This window comes from Pinus tabuliformis, chromosome 6 (assembly GCF_031772625.1).
Source record: "Pinus tabuliformis cultivar Carrire ecotype Pingquan chromosome 6, CPIR1, whole genome shotgun sequence".
NCBI classification, from domain to species: Eukaryota; Viridiplantae; Streptophyta; class Pinopsida; order Pinales; family Pinaceae; genus Pinus; species Pinus tabuliformis.
Window position 1 is genome coordinate 75,647,555 of NC_142292.1, and position 23,129 is coordinate 75,670,683.

At 39.5% G+C, this 23,129-nt stretch overlaps 1 protein-coding gene across 1 annotated transcript in view; it reads right to left on the reverse strand.

Moving 5' to 3' along the window:
- Positions 1–10,638: 10,638 nt before the first annotated feature.
- LOC149257328 (golgin Putative 1) overlaps positions 10,639–23,129 on the reverse strand; it is a 256,139-nt gene continuing 243,648 nt past the window's right edge. The window contains exons 18-21 of the mRNA XM_089414020.1: positions 12,042–12,087; positions 11,797–11,889; positions 11,613–11,657; positions 10,639–11,133 (exon numbers count right to left, since the gene is read on the reverse strand). Coding sequence (XP_089270146.1) covers positions 11,059–11,133; positions 11,613–11,657; positions 11,797–11,889; positions 12,042–12,087 — 259 coding nt within the window. The 3' untranslated portion in view covers positions 10,639–11,058. The remainder of the gene's footprint in view (positions 11,134–11,612; positions 11,658–11,796; positions 11,890–12,041; positions 12,088–23,129) is intronic.

Here is a 23,129-nt window from a genome sequence, read left to right on the forward strand (position 1 = left end):
GTTACATTCTCGGCATACCTGTGAATCGAAGATTGCAGTCTCAACACAAATAGAATGATAAGGATCTCGGTATAGAGAATACTCTGTCCCAGCATACTCGAAGGCATCATGAAGACCTCGATGCAAGAAGAAAATCACAGTCTTGGTATGATGAGAAGGGGCAGTAACCATCACAGTCTCGGCATAATAAGAAGCAGTGACTATTACAGTCTCGGCATAATAAGAAGGAAGGATCATCACAATGATAATGAAAGAATCTCATAGTGACACTCTTACATTCTAGATACAGTCATGATCTCAGCACAAATGCAATCATGGTTTCAATGGTGTTCTAATAAATATATCAGTGATATAACAATGATGTAACAGTAAACTCAGTGCAGCTCTTATTCATGCCTAAGAAGAGCTCGTTGCTATGTTGAAGACCTAAGTGAAGGTGCAACAATAGTGTTGCAACAGTAATGAAAGTCTTGGTGTTGCAATAGTTATGACCTCAGAGGTGCAGCAAAGATGATGATCTCAACAGTGACGAAGAAGAGGATTGGTGTCTTGGTCTTGGAGTGGCGTAGCAGGTCAAGGGTCATGGTCTTGGTATTCGTCAATTGGAATCTCTATAAGAATAATTTTGTGCGGGTTTTCTTCTCCAAGAGGGATAGGTTTTGGCCCAGTAAGAAAGCAAAATATCTTGTGTTCTTGTCTCTTTGTTTTTTGTAGCAGTTTGATGAAGTAAACACACACACTAATAATGAAAAGAAGATTAATCTAAGATAAATTGTAAAAACACTTCTCAAATTGCTTTCATGTTAAGAAGAATCTCTTTAACTCTAATTGCCCTAGATTCTTCAACAAGAGGCAGATTGATAAGGCATCTTCAACATTATGACCAACATTGTCAACATAACAAGGCCTTCACTAGATTAGACCACAACGTTGGAGAGACAATGACTATAGACACCATCATCATTGTCTCACATGGCACATACCCCATTTGTATGTTCACCTACATCCTCAGGACTATTCTTATCTTGGATTTTCAATCCTCAAATAATATCTATCTTCTTTGACCACTCTTATCTTGGATACCCTATTGGAGATGCTTATCCAATCCTCCATTCTCCTTACCAGTGCCTTCACTAAGACTTATGGTTGTTAGTCCTGGTCTAGTGCATGACACATGGAGAATGTGGTGTCCCTCATCACTCCCTCTCAATTAGGGAGGTAATCCTTGCTCCCTCTTAACAAGGAAGACTTCAACCATAAGTCTTGTTTGTTTCATTCATCAGTTTCATGTTTTGTTGTGGAGATCTTTAAGTGGTAGTTGTAGGGCTCCTCTTTCTTGTATCTTCATATAATTTTTGAGCTTCGACCTTTCTGGATGTTGTAAAGCCAAACTTCTTCATACTCTATCTTCGTGACAGGGTCTACACCATCAACTTTACTTATCACTTTCCATCAACAATAAATTGTAGTATCTTTTTCATATAAAGTATATTGTCGAACCAATCAATGTAGAATTTTAGTGTAGCTCTATTTATCTAACTAGGAAAGTCAACTTTTGAATCCATCATAACCAGATAGTTATCTCATGTCTTGCTACCTTTTTTTCCTTTGTAGTGTACATAATTTTGCCATATATTCTTCTAGTAAAAGTCATGATGGCCTTTCTTGTCAAGATGGCATATTATGCTTCTTGCTCCCTCTGAGGTCAACATTTCTTTTTCATGATCTATTTTCATATAGTACTGAGGTTCTTCTTCATGTTGTATAGTTTTTCAATCATCGATCTGGGAAAAACCAATTAGCAAGCTTCAATATTGTAATCATCAGGATCTTTACAACTCCTCCTTTGCATTTGCGGTTAGTAATCTTCTTGCCATCTAATCGTCTTCTTTCTTGCAATGCCATGTTTCTTGAAGTCTCTCATCTCCTTAGTCAAGCTTTATATAGAACTTGCTTTGACCTGTAGCCTTGATTAGAAGACTTATGAAAGAACAAAGAGTCAAAATATAAAGACAATAGCAATAGTAATAATAAAAGATATTAAATAATCATCTCTAGAGGAAGGTTGACTCTCTCTTAATCTTAGACCCTTTTCCTTCAAAGCTTGTCTTCACATCATTATAATACTTGCCAATCTTAAGAACTAGGTTCCTTTTTCTTTCAAATAAATCAATCAGTTAGGATTTCTATTTCTAATGTTTCTCATTTTATTCCATACTTAGCTAGGGTTTACAAACCCTAAATGTCATGACCTTATGTTTACATGTTGTAGAGTTCTACAATCACACAAGAAGGTTAGTTGCAAAACTCTAGATACTTTAAGGTGTTCAAGATTGGTCACATTATAAATTTCAATTTCTATGTAAACCCTATGGGTTGTAAATTCATGCTGCAAAACCCTAATGATACCTTGGACACACCTTTTATCCATTACATTAAATTACAAGGCCTAGTCTTTTATATGCAGCTTATGTCACTTTGTTCTAATATTTATGCATGCCCTTCCCAAGATCATCAATATGACTTAAAGGACTTCCTCAATATGATCATGGTGTTCCTCAGATGCTTGATCTCTTTCTTCATTTTCTCCTTCTAAGGTAGATAGGTTAACCATCTTATGCTTCTTGTGAGAGCATTTCTTCCTTGCTTGTTTCCTAGACTAGTCAGCATTTCTTTTTGTTTCGTAGTCAGCAATCTTAAACTCCTTATGTGAGCATATTCTTTTGTTGACCTTCATTGCATTATAGTACATGCCTTCGATCATGTTCCTGGTGAAAGAGATTCTTTCATACTTGATCATGTTATAGAACTATTCCAATGACTCAATAATATACAAATGACTAGACTTTGATGCATACATACCTCATCTTGGTTCTCCTTTGATCATCTTAGCTTCATTTGACTGTCCTTGGTGTGGCCCTTATTGTACTTGGACAAAGCTTGAGTTTGTTCCCTAGTAGGAACAGTGATATTCCCATTGACAAGTTCTAGGAGTTCATTCTCCTTGAGAAGTAGATCAGTGATGTTCTTCCATGCAAGAAAGTTATTGGTGCCTACCAATTTATTGCTTTCCTTGCAAAAAGACATTGATGTATATTTAGAAGGGGACATGTACTTACTTGATAGATTTTGAGATGTAATGGATTTGCTTCCTCCTTGAAGACTTGATGGCTTGCCTTCCTAGGATCTTGATGTTCTTCAAGTTGCCTTCTTCAAGTGGACTTGCTTGATGATGAGATTTGCTTGGTGACTTGTAGCTTGATGTAGGTCCTGCTTCAATCTACTCTTCTTTGTAGGTACCTTTATGTAAGGCTCTTCTTCTAGCTTTGTAGACCTCATTGATGAATGATGGATTGTAGGCCCTTCTTGTCCTTGAATTGATTGAGAGTTCTATGCTTGATGCTTTGACTTTGTAGATGCTTCTCCTTGATGAGTGTTCTTGATTTTCCCTTTCCTTGATGTGTCACCTTAGCTCCGATACCATGTTGAAGAATCTTAGGGCAAAGTAGTGTAGTGTGATTCTTTATTACTGGATAACAATTTGTGGAGTATTTTTACTTTTCCTTATTAGCTTATTCTTCTTCATATTATTATTAGTGCATATGTGTGTACTTCATCAAACTGCTACCAAAACATAAAAAACAAGAACACACGAAGTTGGTTGTCTGTTGGGGCCAAATGGCAAAACCTCTCTTCTCTTGAGAGGAAAACCCTTGAGTGAATGTCTCTTATTGAAGCTTATATTGATCAATTCCAAACCCTAGACCCCGAACAAGAGTATCCTCCAAGCACAAGTCAAGTCCTTCCTTCTTTCTGCACCTTATTCCCCGGCACTTTGTTTTCCAGCACTTCGTCCTCCTCCCTCCAGAATTTTGTTCTCCTACTCCTTAGTGGTAGGCTCTCTTATGCTAGTTCTAGAAGATATGTTTTCTCTTTATCCTAAGTGTGCCTGCTCACATAGGATGATTCTTTTCTTCTCTTCACCAATCGAGCTTCTTCTTTATGTAAGATTGCAGACTTGATGTGGTAGCGCTACAGCCCTAAACCTCGCACGTGTGGGAGGTTTCATGGTGTATTTGGTTCCTTTCTCCTTCGTATGTGAGAATCTCTTCTTCACTCCAATGAGAGGCCTTATAGGCCTAAGTTTCAAGCCCAACCAATGATAAGTATGGGACTTTTATATTGCTGTTGATATGTCCACAGACAACCCTTTTTTTCTCGCACGTGTGACTACGTTTTCCCCTAGAAACAATCCTTCAATCTTCACTTAGACTTCTCCCTCCTTCGCTGCACTAGAGGCTCTTTATCTTCGGCTTGTCTCACTCTAATCTCAGTTCCTTGTCTTTGCTTATTTCATAGATCCTGGAATGCGTTATAGAGGAGTGGACAAATTCTATATATAGAGGCTTGTCCCTCCATTTAAGCCGACTAGAAGGCCGACTTGTCACCTTGTTTGTAGGTGGACTTTGAGGGTTGTTTGGAAGCTGATTTGTTGAGCATACTTTGGATAGTTTCTATGGTGGTGTAGCATGCTTGAAGGAGCTTCTTGATGGTGCCTTTGCATAGGAGTAGACTTGACTTCGCTTGGAGGTTTTTCTCTTTGATTTTAATATATATTTATACATGATGTAACATGCCCTTAAGGTCTTCAACATAATTCTTTTGACTCTTTGACTCACCTATAGCACTTTGACATGTGCTAGACCTACTTCAATGAGCAAGAAACTCATTGACATATATTATAAAAATAATATTTCTTTTCTTGAATAAGTACAAATATCAAAAGTACATTTATGAAGACCGAACCTAGTTACATTTCCTTCAACACTCCCTCTTAACTAGGGAGGTATTCATACAACATTACAAGGTGTTTGGCTATTATCAATCTTTGAAGAATTCACATAAGAGAAACTGGATTAGCAATCCATCTATTGTAGCATCACATCCATCAACATTGTCATAGTTCAGGGCCTTGACTAACAGCGAAATGTCTTCATGAGATCATGAGCTACAATGCTGGTGAGACCAATGATTCATAAACACCTTCAATCATTGTCTCTCAGGGTACATACCCACCGGGGTGTTCATTGAGTATGACCTTCTAGGACTATTCTTGTCTTGGGTTCCCATCCCTCAAAGAATATCGGTCCCCTTGCCTACTCCTGTCTTGGATGCCCTACACATCCTCAAAGAGTATCGGATGCCAGATGATTACCTAATCCTCCCGTTCTTTCTTCCCAAGTGAAGACAAGAATGTTGTGTCTATCTTGTGTCTACACTTCCATTCATGGCCTTCATCTAGACTTACGGTTGTTAGTCATGGTCTAGTGCATGACCCATGAAATGGAAAAACACAATTGTCACTCATTTGTAATCAGGGGTGATCCAAAACTCCCTCTTGATCAGGGACCTGTCAGATCTCCCTCTTAACTAGGGACTCTTTCCTTCGTCAACGACTTCTACTTCGTGGGTTCTTCAGCTGCTTGATTTCCTTCCTTTCTTCGATATCATGCAGTCTTTGTTCAAACTTCTTCTAGGTAGAGCACCATCCATCAATCACATTCCTTCCTGGTTTGTCATGTCATTGCTTCCTTCGTGGAAAGTGTCTTTCTTTCCATACATCAGGTTTCATCATCTAGCTACTCTTTTGTCATCTGTCCATGCTTCGGAATACTCTTCTCATGGATGCTTTGTTGTACTTGCTTGTTTACATGCTTTGACCTAGTAGCGCATCATGACTTCATCATGATATTGCTTCAACATTGGTTTTTCTTTTTTTGGATGGCTTCTTCATCACGACATCTTCGTAGAGTAGAATCAGTTCTCTGCATCTTTCATATCTCCAAGGCCTTCATAGGTGTCAAGGGTCCTTCCCTCCGTTGTCAGAGTTGTGTTGCCTTCTTTCAGCAGATATCTTCAAAGTATTTTATCAGATAATGATTCTTGGTGATCATGGTTTTCCTCACATGCTTGATCTCTTTCTTCATTTGCTCCTTCTTAGGTAGATAGGTTAACCATCTTATGCTTCTTGTGAGAGCATTTTTTCCTTGCTTGTTTCCTGGACTAGTCAGCATTTCTTTTTGTTTCGTAGTCAGCAACTTATACTCCTTATGTGAGCATATTCTTTTGTTGACCTTCATTGCATTGTAGTACATGCCTTTGAGCATGTTCTTGGTGAAAGAGATTCTTTCATACTTGATCATGTTATAGAACTATTCACATGACTCAATAATATATAAATGACTAAACTTTGATGCATACATACCTCATCTTGGTTCTCCTTTGATCATCTTAGCTCCATTTGGTTGTCCTTGTTGTGGCTGTATATCATCCTTTTCTTGAATCCCATGAATGGGATTCCTAATGAGATAACTGCTTTGGTTTATGAACCTTCTTTCGAAGATTCCATCATAGGATCTTAAAGACCCTTTCCTTGCAAATATTCCTTTCCTTTTGGAGGTCTTCTAAGATTCTTAATCATGATCAATTTTCTTTCATCGTGGATGAGGTCCTATACTAGGCATGCTTCTTCTACATGAATATCTTGAGCCATATCTGCCATGCTCCTATATTCTAGAGGATATTTCTACCCATGCATTTTTATTCTTATTATAAATGCTACATCTTCATGAGTATCTAGAACTCTATATACATCATGCTTCTAGATTCTAGAGGATGGTTCTAGCCATGCAATATTCCTACACGCTCCTATACTACTCAAAAACTTGAAAGAAGACTAGAAGTAAATAGTTTGATTTAGTCATAGTAGAGATCCGAAGGATCTTCTTTCTTTTGATTCTTTCCTTTTTATTTCACCCCTTGAGTCATGTGAGCTTCTTCCCTCTTTCTTTTGTTGTTGTTTTCCTTCTTAAGCTTAGGACAATTCCTTTTGTAGTGTCCATACTCTTGACATCCAAAACATTGGATTTTGGACATGTCTTTGTTGTTTGTTTTTCATGGAACAAACTTGCCAAATTTACCCTTTCTCTTGGCCATGGTAGAAAATGCTTTCTCCTTTGATCCCACATCTTCTTTTGCCTTGAGTTTGGTTTCCTTTGTCCTGCATAGAGACCACATTTCACTGAGAGTGGTTTCTTACTTCTTGGCATATATGCTTGATGTGAAGTTGCCCCAATCCTCAGGTAGAGCATTGAGTACTACAATGGTCATTTCTCTGTGAAACATGACTTCCCCAAGCTCTTGAAGTTGATCTCTCATTTCAAATATTTTCATTAAGTATGGAGCTATTCTTTCCTTTGTTATCTTCATCTTGTATAATTCATTCCTCAAAGATATCACTTCTCTGGTTGTGGATACTAAGAATAGCTCTACTAGCTTATAATAAATTTCTTTCGATGTCTCAAATTTGGAGACATAGGAAATGAGAGTCTTTGATTGATTCTATCAGAATCCTTTGAGCTCGTGTCTCATCCTTATTGTATTTGGCTAAGGCTTGAGTTTGTTCCTTAGTAGGAACAATGATATTCCCTTTGACATGTTCTAGGAGTTCAGTCACCTTGAGAAGTAGATCAGTCCTCTTCTTCCATGCAAGAAAGTTATTGGTACCTACCAATTTATTGCTTTCCTTGCAAAAAGACATTGATGTATATTTAGAAGGGGACATGTACTTGATAGATTTTGAGATGTAATGGATTTGCTTCCTCCTTGAAGACTCGATGGCTTGCCTTCCTAGGATCTTGATGTTCTTCAAGTTGCCTTCTTCAAGTGGACTTGCTTGATGATGAGATTTGATTGATGACTTGTAGCTTGATGTAGGCCCTGCTTCAATCTGCTCTTCTTTGTAGGTGCCTTTATGTAAGGCTCTTCTTCTAGCTTTGTAGACCCCCTTGATGAATGACGGATTGTAGACCCTTTTTGACCTTGAAGTGATTGAGACTTCTAGGCTTGATGCTTCGACCTTGTAGATGCTTCTCCTTGATGAGTGTTCTTGAGTTGCCCTTTCCTTGATATGTCACCTTAGCTCTGATACCATGTTGAAGAATCTTAGGGCAAAGTAGTGTAGTGTGATTCTTCATTACTTGATAACAATTTGTGGAGTGTTTTTACTTTTCCTTATTAGCTTATTCTTATTATTATTATTATTAGTGCATATGTGTGTACTTCATCAAACTGCTACCAAAACATAAAAACAAGAACACATGAAGTTGGCTCTCTGTCAGGGCCAAAACCTCTCTTCTCTTGAGAGGAAAACCCTTGAGTGAATTTCTCTTATTGAAGCTTCTATTGATCAATGCCAAACCCTAGACCCCTGACAAGAGTATCCTCCAAGCACAAGTCAAGTCCTTCCTTCTTTCTGCACCTTATTCCCCGACACTTCTTCTGGCACTTTGTTTTCCGACACTTCGTCCTTTCGGAACTTCGTTCTCCTACTCCTTGGTGGTAGGCTCTCTTATGCTAGTTCTAGAAGAGATGTTTCTTCTTGATCCTAAGTGTGCCTACTCACGTAGGATGATGCTTTTACTCTCTTCACCAATCAATCTTCTTCTTCATGTAAGATTGCAGACTTGATGTGGTAGCACTACAGCCCCAAACCTCGCACGTGTGGGAGGTTTCGTGGTGTATTTGATTCCTTTCTCCTTCGTATGTGAGAATGTCTTCTTCACTCCAATGAGAGGCCTTATAGGCCTAAGTTTCAAGCCCAACCAATGAGAAGTATGGGACTGATATATTGCTACTGATATGTCCACAGAAATCCCTCCTTTTCTCGCACATGTGTTTGCATTTTTCCCTAGAAACAGTCCTTCAATCTTCGCTTAGACTTCTCCCTCCTTCGCTGCACTAGAGGCTCTTTATCTTCGGCTTGTCTCACTCTAATCTCGGCTCCTTGTCTTTGCTTATTTCATAGATCCTGGAATGCGTTATAGAGGAGTGGACAACCTCTATATATAGAGGTATGTTCCTCCATTTAGGCAGACTAGAAGGCTGACTTGTCACCTTGTTTATAGGCCGACTTTGAGGGTTGTTTGGAGGCCACTTTGTTGAGCAAACTTTGGATAGTTTCTATGGAGGTGTAGCATGCTTGAAGGAGCTTCTTGATGGTGCCTTTGCATAGGAGTAGACTTGACTTTGCTTGGAGGTTTTTCCTCTTTGATTTTAATATATATTTATATATGATGTAACATGCCCTTAAGGTCTTCAACATAATTCTTTTTACTCTTTGACTCACCTATAACACTATGACACATGCTAGACCTACTTCAATGAGCAAGAAACTCATTTACATATATTATAAAAATAATATTTCTTTTCTTGAATAAGTACAAATATCAAAAGTACATTTATGAAGACCAAACCTAGCTACATTTCCTTCAACAGTTAGCTCAGTTAATTCGAGTTAGAGGCATGAAGTTTAGTTGTATGTAGTGATTCCTAAAATTTAGGAGCTTAGGTTGAGTTAATTTAAGTTTTAACGAGTTAAACTAATTCTAACTGTTAATAGAACTAGTTGGTGGTTGGTTAAGTAGTGGGACATCAATCTAACTCAGAGATCATCTAGTTAACTAATCAATCAGCCAATAATTAGCTCATGCATGCAAAGAATACAAGTTTCCCTATTGTGGTGGAGTTTTCAAGGTAGTTAACCAACAGTTATAAACTAGTTGAGTGTACAGGTGTTGCATGAGGTTAGGTGATCAACCGTGAAGAATTGCACAAGCATTTTTGAGGAAATTACTAATTAATAGGGGCCTATTTCCTCAGGAATTGCGCAATCAAATAGGGGCTCAAGCAGAGGCAGAAATTGACCAAGTTTGGGTCAGAGCTTCTTAGTGAGCAGAGAGAAAGGTTATGCACTTGCAGAATGTGCTCAGTTGAGAAAAGTAATTGTAATTCATCTTTATTCATCAGATTAATGCAAGTAGGTATTGGGGTTTTTAGCAGTTTGTTTTCCCGGGAAAAGTACTATTTGCATGTGCGTGATTTCTTATTGCATGTCTGATATTTTTGTCTTAAATTGTGAATTATCTCTGTATAGCAGTAGCGTAGGTTTGTCTCTTGTGATTTTGTTTAAAATTTCATGAGTAGTTGAATATCTACATCGTAGTTTCTACACCTTTCTTCTATGAAATTTCAGATCAGATCAAGTGAATTGTGTGTCCAAAATGAGCTCCAACTTCCTTCTATTTATATTTGTCCAGAGGGGTTCGAATAGACATGTCGTTTGGGGCAGGGTCGACTTAAAATCTAGAGGCCATTTTGACCCAAATTACATTTTGAAAAATTCTTTTTATTTACAATAGACCCAAATAGGACTGACTCCTTGACTAAATAACTCCTATAAGCATGAAAAACATGCTTATCTGAAATAATAATTTGACTTGAGCATGAAACCCATGCTTTAAAAAATAAAAATGCTTTTGTTTCTTCTTGTTTTTACATCAAATATATAAATATATAATGACAAAGACAATTATGAAGTCCAAACCTAGTTACAAGTTTCAACAATTTAATGTCTCAAATTTGTGTTTAATTAAATGCTTATTCTTAGGATTTTCCATGAAAGTTAATAAATGACTTTTTCTCCCAACATCTAACTCAAAATTCGATGTATGATTTTCTTAAAAAAATTATACTAGTAAAAACTACATAAAAACCAAATCATGGTAAAATTGCAAATAATTATGAGCAAAGCAAAATGCAACTTGATATAATTATTATCAAGAATGGAAAATGACTCGCATTTTCTTGAGTTTTGACATACAGAAGATAATTCACGACCTACCATGCTTCTTTATAGAAGCTTTTACATTTACGTAAGGATTAAATGCTCTCTACTTCAAATAAAAAATGAATGACCCATATAGAATAGTCTATCATCATCTGCAGTTGATAGTAAATAGCTCTTCAATAACTTGAATGAGAAAATCCTTATTCCAGCCAATAACCAAAAGTGCTTTACATGGTATAAACTTGATAGTGACAACAGTATACATAATACATTCTGTCTGGCTTGTCAAATAGAACAGCCTGTTCAACGTTCAGAAGTTCTTTGTAAAGAATCTCGTGGAATTCATGGTTGAACAGTAACCCCCAGACAGCTTATGGTAGGTCATGTTTTACAAGTCCCGTTGCAGCTGCAGCTTCTTTATAAGACAGCAAGTCATCCGCTTGTTCCTTGAGAATAGTTAATCAAGTGAAAGAATGCATTAGTTTTCCATGATCATTGTCTGGGAATCACATGTGGCTGAATAATTAAAGTTGATAAATATCCATGGTGTAAAATGATATTTCATCTGTCAAGTTACAAGGTAAAATGGATGCAGGAGGAGGATATTCACCCACAAGTTTCTGTGTCAGGGAAAAAACTAGAAAGGATCTTGGCATAGTGATTTGCATAATAGAATGAATGTGGTGGTAGAATAGACAAGAAGTTACTGTTCTAGGAAAAGACAAGAAAAGAAAATAAACAGCGTGGGAGATTTTAGAATAGAATGCTACGCATTCCAACTATATTGCCAGATGGTGTCAATTCACTGTTTCAGGATGTGCCTAGTATATATGCTCGGATTAAATACCCATGGGTATGGCAATGGAACAAAGAAATATAATAACCATACCAAATGCTTTATAAATGGAGAAAGGTATAACTATACCTGTAGACGATGCAGTAAGAAAAGTAGAAAAATATGAACAAAGACCTGCAAGAAAAATTTCATCGTATTATTGATATTTTTGATAAATGAGCAATATATACCTAAATTCATTTACCAAAAGACTTGAACCTTGAGTAAACTTGTATAGTCTCAATCATAAATAATAGTGGAGAATTGATTTTACCAAGTAGAAGAGGAAGACCAGTCTAGCCAATGGATGGCGCCACAAAAATCTCCCAGCACTGACTGCTCCAGAGTCCAAGAACTTTGCTGCCTTCTGCAAGTCATAATATAATTCCGTTTTAATGAGCTTCTAGCTTTTTGACCAACCATGAAATCAACCACAGTCGGTGAAAAGATACAACTCTCAAGGCCAATCTTAATTTATAAAATTGCCAAAGAGCATCTGAATTTGAATTTATGAATTACCTGTATGCTTGATCCAACCATGGGGCGATGTTGCAAGGCAAGTGGCCTGCAGAAAATGTCATTTTTAGAAAACATAGTTAGCCAAAGATTTCCAACCCAGGAATTGAAAACCAATATATGTCTGAAACCAGATAGCGCAATTGGACTCCACCTAACAGTCCTCATATGAAAATTACAAGAACAGAACAAAGCAATCACCAGTGTTCCACCAAGTTTCTGGAATGCGGAAGCGGGTAACGCAAATTGAGGATATGTGGAGAACAACCCCTTCTTCCCAAATTTTAGGGAAAATCATGGGGTGGGGATACGAAGTCTTTCAGAACAGGAAGCCCTATCTCCAAAATTATAAAAATAAAATAAAATTCCAACATAAGAATTCATCCCATGTAATAGTTTTTTACTTTTGTTTTTTACGTTTGGAGTTTTCTGCGCAAAAATCATGAAGTGACACCAAGGCATCCAGCTTTTTCAGCGAAGGGTGAAAGGGAGGTGGTGATGGAGTACAGCACAGCGGAACACTAATAAGAGGCAGTAGAATGCAAGACAGTGGGCTTACAGAGAATATTTATTAAGAATTCAGAGACAGCACAATCTCATCTGAGAGACAGATCTTAGAAACACAAATACATTAACAATGGAGAACGAAATCACACTTCACATTACAGGCAAGCCTTGCCTTGCTTGCATTGCTCAGGCAGAGGCGAAATTACAAATTTATAAATGAGAGAAGCTCTAGAATTCTCTGCATGTGAAATTCATTACTTCGCAGTAAAGTTAGAAGTCAAGGGCGGTGGTTGGTGTGGGCGGTAACTTTTGGCTTGGTGGTGGAGTAGGTGGAGAGAAGACAGTTGGTTGTGTCAGCGTCGGCTGCATTCTTTGGCTTCACATTTAACATTCTCCCACTTGAAGCCAAATGAAGAGTCCCGAATCAAGTCACACAGAATCCTACCATACGCCTCTACATAACTCATGTTTATTTCTTGGTAGAAGCTAAGTGAGCATATCAGCAAGGTTCCTATTTGTATGGATCTTTTTCAAGGATAATTGACCTTCCTCCAACACATGCCGAATCCAATAGTATCTTAAGTCAATGTGCTTGGTTTTTGAGTGAAATGTTGAGTTTTTCGCCAACTGAATGGCACTTTGACTATCACAATATAGTACATACTTGTCCTGCTTTATTCCTATCTCTCCTAGGAATTGGTGCATCCATAACATCACTTTACAAGCTTTTGTTGCAGCTATGTACTCTACCTTTGTTGTAGAGAGAGCTACTATTCTGTGTAGGTAATAATGAAGAAGAAGTGATTGAGAGGGTATGATACCACTCTCCACTGATTAAAGTTAGTCCTTGATCCCAGATCAAGTTGTTGAACACCATGCATCCTAGAGGGAGTACGGCAGTACACAATGTGTCGATCGGTGGTGCTATGGTCCCTAACCAGCGTTTCCCAACTCTTTGGCCAGATGAGAGGTACCTCCCATGAGTTTCGGACTCTATGGGTAGGATGTGTGTTGTGGCATCAGAAGGAGAAGGTGAACCACTCATCCTGCTCATATTCCATGGGAGAAGGTGAACCACTCATCCTATGCATATGTCAATCGTAGGGGAAACTGAACCACTCACCGTATATACATGTGTCTAGGTAGGGGAAGGTGAACCACACACCCTACACACATGTCAACCATAATGGGGTATCACAGGGAAAGGTGAACCACTCACCCTACATACATGTGTCCAGGTAGGAGAAGGTGAACCACTCACCCTACACATATGTCAACCATAATGGTGTATCACAAGGAAAGGTGAACACTCACCCTATATCTAGGGCACCACTATGGGAAGGTGAACCACTCACCCTATGGTCGCTCATAGCTAACTCCAAAAAGTAACCCACACCCCTGGGAGCTCCCAGAGCTCTGTGTCCAACTCATACGAGACCCTCATAAGAGGGTTGTTCCATGACTACAAGTCTCTCTCAAAAGGTTAAGAATTTTACCTTCTCGATAGGCTTCGTGAGAATGTCTGCAACCTGCTCATTTGTCCTGATGTGTTGGAGTCTAACTGCTCCCCGTTGTACCATATCCCGGTTAAAGTGGTACCTGATATCAATATGCTTGGAGCGGTCGTGGAACACGAGATTCTCTGATAAACGAATCCCACTCTGGTTGTCGCAGAAGATCACGGTCATATCTAGCACGCGCTGAAATAGCTCACTAAAGAGCTTCCTCAACCAGATTGCTTCACAACAGGTCATACTCGTAGCAATGTATTCAGCCTCAGCGCTGCTCAGTGCAACCGATTTATGCTTCTTGCTCATCCAAGATATCGAAACAAACCCCAAAGAGAAGTAGCATCCAGACGTGCTCTTACGATCCACCACACTGCCAGCCCAGTCAGCGTCTGAATATCCATGAAGCCTCAAAACCCCGACAGTGTATCTCAATCCATAGTGGATTGTGCCCCGTAGATATCTCAAGAGATTCTTGGCAGCAATCCAATGAATGTGATAAGGCTCGACCATATATTTGTAGATTTTAACCCCGTACAAAAATTAACTTCATACGAATTCTAAAACACAGAAAATAAACAATAGCGAGAGCATAACACATAAAACACATATACACAGAGATTTTCCCCTGTATCCCAAAACTGGGACTACCAGCTTGCTTTTTTATTATGTTCCTTTCAATGTTACAATACATATTTATACATGCCGAAGCATCCAATACCATAGACCAAAAACCATCGCGTCCAAAACCATGGACCAAAAACCATCGTGTCCAAAACCATGTGCGAAAATAATGCACAAAACCATAGGTAGGTCTGCCCAACCTAATATAGGGTTCAAAAACAAAATTTTCCAGGGTGTTGCCCCAGACCCCATAGAGTGGGGTTATTTGCACCCCTCAAACCCCCTGTGACCCCCACCCGCTACGCAATCGGCGCAACGAAGGGGGGGCTCCGCCCCCCTTCTAACCCCCCGGTTAACTATGTCGGCTAGTCGTGGAAAGAATATAACACAACCCAACATTCTCCCACTTGCTTTCTTTCCACAGGGGGCCACATGAGAGCTTAGTCATTAATCCAGCCTTGCAACGCCCATTGTTTCTCTACAACAAGAGAACTTCTCAGAACTCACAGATTTTGTCAATGCATCTGCAGTATTCTTCAAAATGTTTACCTTAACCAGCAACACCTTTTTGTCTTCTATAATATCCCTCACAAAGTGATACTGAACATCAATGTGCTTTGTCTTTGAATGATATGCAGGGTTCTTTGCCAAGAAAATTACACTTTGGCTGTCACAGTCTATCCTTATAGCTCCCTGTACTAACCCCATACTTGAACACAATGTTTGCAACCAAACTGCTTCCTTGTTTGCATGAGTGGCTACCATGTATTCTGCCTGTGTAGTTGATAGTGCCACTACAGATTGTTTCTTACTCATCCAACTGACAGCACCTCCAAATAGGTTAAACACATACTCACTTGTAGATCTTCTCTGATCCAGATCTCCAGCCCGGTGTGCATCAACAAAGCCACAAATATCAAACACTCTGTCCAATCTTGGTCTTCCTTGGTAGCATAAAACATAATCACTAGTGCCACGCAAATACCTGAAAACCTGCTTCACTGTTGTCTAGTGCTCCTTCCCTGGTTTTGAAATAAACCTGCTCAATACTCCCACTGCATGTGCAATGTCTGGTCTAGTACAGACCATCGCATACATCAGGCTACCGACTGCACTTGCATATGGAACATGGGACATGTCCTCTTCCTCTTCTTGCGTCTTGGGACAGCGTTCAGCAGATAACTTTACACCTACAGGAATAGGAACCTTCATCGGTTTACTATCCTGCATATTAAACCTCTGCAATATTGTCTCGACATACTTCCTCTGGTTTAACCAAAGCTTCCTCTTTGTCCAATCTCTTTTAATTTCCATGCCCAAAATATAGTTTGCAACACCAAGATATTTCATATCAAATTTGGAGGACAAATGGGTCTTCAAATCCTAGATAATTTCTTTGTCATTTCCAACAAGCAACATATCATCCACATACAAGACCAGATAAATAACACGGTCACCAATTATTTTAAAATACACAGCGATCTACTTTGCTTCTAGTGAAGACAATTCCTCGTATAAATGTATCAAATTTCTGATACCACATCCTTGGTGAGTGTTTTAACCCATACAGAGACTTCTTTAACTTGCATACCAGTGCTTTCTTACCCTTCACCGCAAAACCTTCAAGTTGCTTCATGTAGATCTCCTCTTCCAGATCCCCGTGAAGAAATGTAGTCTTCACATCCATCTGTTCTACCTCAAAATCAAAAGCAGCGACAACAGATAGAAGTAATCTAATAACAGCTACCTTGGCAACAGGAGAAAAAATATCACCAAAATCAATTCTCGGCACCTGGGAATAACCCTTTTCTACCAACCAAGCTTTGTATTTCTCCACCTTTCCTTCTGCATTTGTCTTCTTCTTTAACACCCATTTGCTGCCAATGGGTTTCCTCCCAGCCGGCAACTCCACCAAATCCCATGCCTCATTTTTGTGCAAAGATCCCATTTCATCAACCATGGCCTCTTTCCAGAGTTTGTCATCCTCTGAATCTACTGCTTCCTTCACAGTTCTGGAATCATCATCAATAATAGATAAAGCAAAATTTGAACAGAAAGCAAATGGACTATACCTTTTTGGTTGTCTTCTTTCTCGAACTAATCTTCTCACACCCAGAGTTTGTGGCTCTTCATCTTCTGATTCCTCCTTTGCTGTAGAGTCTGAATCTTCATCCTTAAGCTCAAACTCTATCTTCTCAAGTTCCTTTGGTTAGACTTCACGTTTAATAACATCTTTTATCTCTCTGAACACCACATCTAGGCTGTACACAACCTTCCTTGTTACTGGATTCCAAAGCTTATAACCCTTTAAACCATCCTTATACCCAATAAAGATGCACTTTTCAGATTTACTATCCAACTTTGTTCTTTTCTCCTTTGGAACATGTACATATGCATCACATCCAAATACCCTCAGATGTGAAAGAGAGGGTTTCTTAATAGTCCATACCTCTTGTGGAGTCTTATCCTCCAACGTTGATGAAGGTGATCTATTGACCAGGTAACATGCAGTCTCCACCACCTCTGCCCATAATTCTTGTCCTAACCCGGCATCACTGAGCATGCTTCTTGCCCTTTCCATCAACGTCTTGTTCATTCTTTTTGCAACTCCATTTTGCTGAGGTGTATATGGAGTAGTCTTCTGTTGTGCTATACCACACTTCTTATAGAATTCTTCAAATTCTTTACTGCAAAAGTCTCCACCACTATCTGTCCTCAGCACCTTTATCTTCTTCTCTGTCTGGTTTTCCACCTGAGCCTTAAATTCTTTAAACCTGTCAAAGACTTCAGATTTCTTCTCAAGGAAATATATCCATGTATTCCTTGAGAAATCATCTATAAATGATACATAGTACACAGACTTACCCAGTGATGGAACCTTCATAGGTCCAAACACGTCATTGTGCACAAGCTCTAATATTTGTTTCGTCCTCTTACCACTAGAGGGGAAACTCACCCGATTCTGCTTCCCATATACACAATGTTCACAGAAATCAAAATTCAGAGAGCTATTAGTCATACCTTCTACCATACCTTTACCATGAAGTGTTTGAAGGCCCTTCTCTCCAATATGTCCAAGTCTTTGATTTCACAACATGGTGTTCTCTCCAAAGACCACTATATTTTTTGTGCCACTTTCAGGAACCACGGAACTGTTGCACTCATCAACAACAGTGCTACCTTGCAGCTTGTACAGAGTTCCAATCCAAACTTCCCGCATCAATACGAATGCTCCCCGAACCATCTTGTAGGTATTCTTCTCAAACACTGTTTTTACACCTGCATCATCTAGCTTGCTTACAAAAATCAGATTTCTGGCCAATGCATGAATATGCAGAACACCTGGAAGTGTTCTAACCCTTCCACCTTGCAACTTCAACTTTACTTTTCCACGACCAACAATTCTAGCCTTCCTATCATCCCCTAAGAAGACATCACCACCATCGTATTTCTCATACTCGCAGAACCACTCTCTATGGGGAGTGAAGTGAAAGGATGCACCTGAGTCAATCAACCATGCCTCAAGATTTTCCCCTGTATCCCAAAACTGGGACTACCAGCTTGATTTTTTATTATGTTCCTTTCAATGTAAAAATACATATTTATTCATGTCGAAGCATCCAATACCATGGACTGAAAACCATCGCGTCCAAAACCATGGACCAAAAACCATCGCATCCAAAACCATGTGCGAAAATCATGCACAAAACCATAGGTAGGTCCGCCCAACCTAATATAGGGTCCAAAAACAAAATTTTCCAGGGTGCTGCCCCAGACCCCATAGAGTGGGGTTATCTACACCCCTCAAACCCCCTATGACCCCCACCCGCTACGCAATCTGCGCAACGAAGGGAGGGCTCCGCCCCCCTTCTAACCCCCCCGGTTAACTACGTCGCTAGTCGTGGAAAGAATATAACACAACCCAAAAGTATTGACTCAACGTGTTAGCGAAGCATATGTCAGGACGGGATTTGCCTAAGAACATCAGTGCCCCCACAAGTTGACGATACTTGGTAGGGTTCGCCAATTTGGGCCCAGCAACATTTCCACATAGCTTCTTAAAGTTGAGTTCCATCGAAGTAGTCATGTCCACCATCCCACATCTCTCAAGTAGCTTCACAATATATTTTTCTTGAGAAAGGAAAATCTCACCTCGCTTTTCCCAGACCTCCAACCCTAGGAAATAATGCATCAGTCCTAGGTCCTTTATCTCGAACTCGGAAGCCGACTCCCTCTTGCATTGATGAATGGGAGGGTCATCAATTGTCGGAAAGAGATCATCCACATTAAGGACCAGAATGAGAGATTTGTCATTTTCAACCTTGAAGTATATGTTGATTCGGGGTAGCATCAGATGTCCTCTAGCCATGAAAATTGGTGGAGAGGCTAAAGCACATGAGATCTCCAAGACCCAGAAATGGTTTGGGCAGATTCTAACCAGTTTGGTAAATATTAAAATAATTAATATTTTTTATGGAGTTCCTAAGTCTAAACTTGGGAAAAATAAAATATTAATGGGTATTAATATAAAACTGGGTTAAAATGTTCCAAAAGTCATGGATCAAACGAAATCTAATCTTAGTCGTTGATTAGAGAAGTGTTGCAGGAACCATGCCCCCCCCCCCAAGGATCCAAAGGCAGATCCGCGTCTTGTACGGATCAGCCACCAATCCTTCGGCGGAATCACGGATCGAAAAATCGGATCTTCGGTTCCTCCTTTTTTTGGCGATTCCTGCAAATTTGGATTTGTGGGGGTCTAATCCACGGCTCCTACTGCCCGATCCGCGGTTCCTATTTCCCGATCCACAGATCCGGAAAGGATCGGGTGCAGATCTGTGGAGGTTCGGGCTTGTATCCACCACGGATCGCGAGCGGATCGAGAGAAGGTGGATGGTTCCGCAGGGCTTTTTTTGTTTTTTTGTTTTTGGAAATTTTGAATTGTTCTGTGAGGAACTACACTTTCTGAATACTCCCAAGGTAACCCTTGATGCTCCCTAGACGCTTCCTAGATGCTCCCTAATGTTAATGTTAAATTCTTAAAATAAAAATGACATTCTCCTTTATCTTTCATTTCCATCCTTTTACTTAAATTTTTAACATTACCGTGAAATGACTCAAGATGTTTCTGAGTGGTTCCAACCTCATCAGACTTCATACGGAGAAAATAGAATTTCATATCCCATTCAAAAGTCAGCAGACTTAACAGTTTTCAGGATCAATGTGATTATAGCGTTTCATTGGATTATATCATGTATGAGAACATGTGATTAGCATTTAATCAAGAGCAACAAGCCCTATATGTACCCAGTGTTGGTGTTATTGATTGTTGAACTCCTTTGTCATGGCCTTAGCAATTATGTACCCTTCACTCAAGTCAAAATCATTGATCAAGCATGTTAAGCTTTCTCTACCATATTATAAGGCCTGGATTATGTTGTTTGAACAAAATTACGCAATGTTGACTAAAATCCCTATAGAATTGAAGTAGAGGCAAAGGCTATACAAGAGAAGAGGAATCTAGATTATAGATGGTTGATGATGGAATAATTAATCATTGATGTACAATGGATGCCATATCTATCTTGATTTATGTAAAAATATGCATGTTTTCATGTCTTCTACAACTAATTTGGTATTTTGGATGTTTTTTTAATATAAATGCAAAAAAAATATAAAAAAATTATATATATATAGTAGACGCTTCTGAGACGCTTTGCTTCCTAGATTTTTGGAAAATGATGCTTCCACGTCCCCGCTTCCAAAAAACATCCCCATTTCGTCCCCGCTTCATGCAACATTGGATTAGAGATTTAATCTTGACCATTAATGGACCAACGAGAAAAGTATAAGAGGAGGCTTGACGGTCTGTTGGAGAAAAACACCAAAGGAGATCAAGAATTCGATTTTCTGGAGCAAGGTTTGCTGAGGAAATCGAGTGAGTCATCTGACTTGCAGTTGAGGGGCAGTGAATACATAGTAGAGAGGCAGAGTTGGTACCAGAGAGGCAACGCAAAGCCCAGTGAGGTTGACGCAGAGGCAGCTAGAGGCTACGTAGAGGCAGCCAGGAGCTGCGCAGAGCCAGAGAGGCCAGCATGTGAGACACAAAGGGTCTAGGGGCTGACGCAGAGGCTCCAGAAGCTGACACAGAGGCTAGCAGAGTTGACGCAGGGCCTAGAGGCAGCGCTGGAGGATTTCGTGGGACAGACTGGGAGCTGGTGAGCCAGATAGGGTGACGCAGTCCCTATCAGAGTGACGCAGAGCAGCAGAAGCTGCAATTGTTGCTGTGGGATCGTTCATCCGGTGATTAATCAGCCGGAATATCTGTCTCTGAGGAGAGGTACTACTGTCGAGGGCATTCTCTGTTGGGTGAGCCATTTCTGGCACCCTAGTTGTTTTTTGAAAACTGCGTAATAAAAAAACCCTCTAAATAGTTGCACTGGTTTTCCCACATTGGGTTTTTCCGGGGACATTGGTCCAAAAATAACGATGTCACTTGTGTGCTTGTTTACTTTTAATTGATGATCTGTAGATGTTGATATTGTACTTGTATTTATTTTTAATATTTACATAGTAAATAACTTGTTAAGTAATTGAACAAGTAGGAAGAAATAAATCAGATAGTACACGAAGAATTTCTAATGGGTTAAACTTAGAAATTTCAACAGTGTAGGTTCGGGTCAGCATTGCTTCTCGTAAATCCCAACTTCATAAGATAGATATCGATCCTCTCATACAAAGCCCTAGGGGCTTGCTTCAACCCATAGAGGTCTTTCTTCAACCTGCATATTTGTATCTCATGATCTTGAACCTCAAGCCCCTCAAGTTGTTCCACTTATACTTCCTCCTTAAGCAAACCATGTAAGAAGGCAATTTTGACATCCATCTGATGAAGGTTCCATCCTTGTGAGACAACAAGGGCTATGATCAAACGGATGGTGGTATATCGAGCAACCGGTGCAAATATCTCATCATAGTCCACTCCTTCCTTTTGAGAGAAGCCTCGAGCTACAAATATGGCCTTGAATTTCCCAGCATTCCCATCAGCTCCATGTTTGATCCTGTAGAGCCATTTCGAAGTGACCACAGTCTTATCCTTGGGTTTATGAACCACATCCCAGACATCATTCTTCATGATCAACTCATACTCTTCGTTCATCGCATCCTTCCAAACATGTTGCTTCACGGCTTCTTCGAATGTACAAAGCTCAGATTGTACAATAGTACTCATGGCAGCTAAGTACCCTTGCTACCTATTCGGCTTCTTACTTTCACATAATGTCCCTCTCGGTGAAATGTGTTTCTCGGCATCTTCAAGAGTATCTTTAAGCCACAAAGGCCTCTTTCTTGTAGTAGAGGGCTCACTAGAAGATGGATCAATGGGATCCATCGGTCCTTCAACATCAAGCATCAAATCATCGAACGAAGATTCATCCTGCTTTTCTGCATCAACATCATCATTGCCCTTCCTAGGAATAGGAAGATCTTGAATCTTTCTAAGCGCAAAATCTTCATTGAAAGTGACAGCATGACTTAATTCCACTTCCCCTTGACCAGACACATAGATTCTATATGCCTTCGAAGTTTCACTGTAGCCCACAAATGTTCCTTTCTTCCCAGATGTATCTAGTTTGTTTCTTTTCTCTTTCGGCACATGAAAGTATATAGAACAACCAAAAATTCTAAAATGAGAAACATCAAGTTTCTTAACGGTGAATACTTCTTCGGGTGTCTTGAAGTTCAAAGCTTAATGTGGGCATCGATTTTGGACATGCACAACGTTGTTGGTAGCTTCTCTCCATAAGAACTATAAAAGACCTTAATCATGAAGCATAGCCTGGGTAGCTTCAATGATAGTATGATTCTTCCTTTCGGCAACACCATTTTGTTCAGCATAATAAGTGGTTGTAGTGTCCCTCTTAATGCCAGCTTCTCTACAGTAGTCTTTGAATTCATTAGACTCATATTTTGTCCCATTATTGGTCCTCAGTATTTTGATCTTCTTCCCTGTTTGATTCTCGACCAAGGCTTTGAAGGAGAGGAACCATTTGAATACTCCGATCTTCTTCTTTAAGAAATAGATCCATGTCTTGCAAGAGAAGTCATCCACAAAAAATAGCATAATACAAATATCCACCCAATGATGTAACGGGCATCATACCTAATAGATAAGAATGGACCAATTGAAGAATATCAATGGTTTGAGTTTCACTTGAGGGGAATGGTCCCCTTGTATGTTTACCAACTTCACATCCCTGACAAACACCTTCATGATTCAAGTTGAATTCGAGCATCCTGGAGACCATCTTCCTTACATCAGGTACAGCTTTAAAATGAAGGTGGGAAAATCTTCAGTGCCATAATTCAAATTGAAGAGAGGTTTCACAAATCATTGCTCCCAACGGACTTCCTCCAACCCTGAATCCGAGAGTGAATGCATCTCTTGGATTCCTTT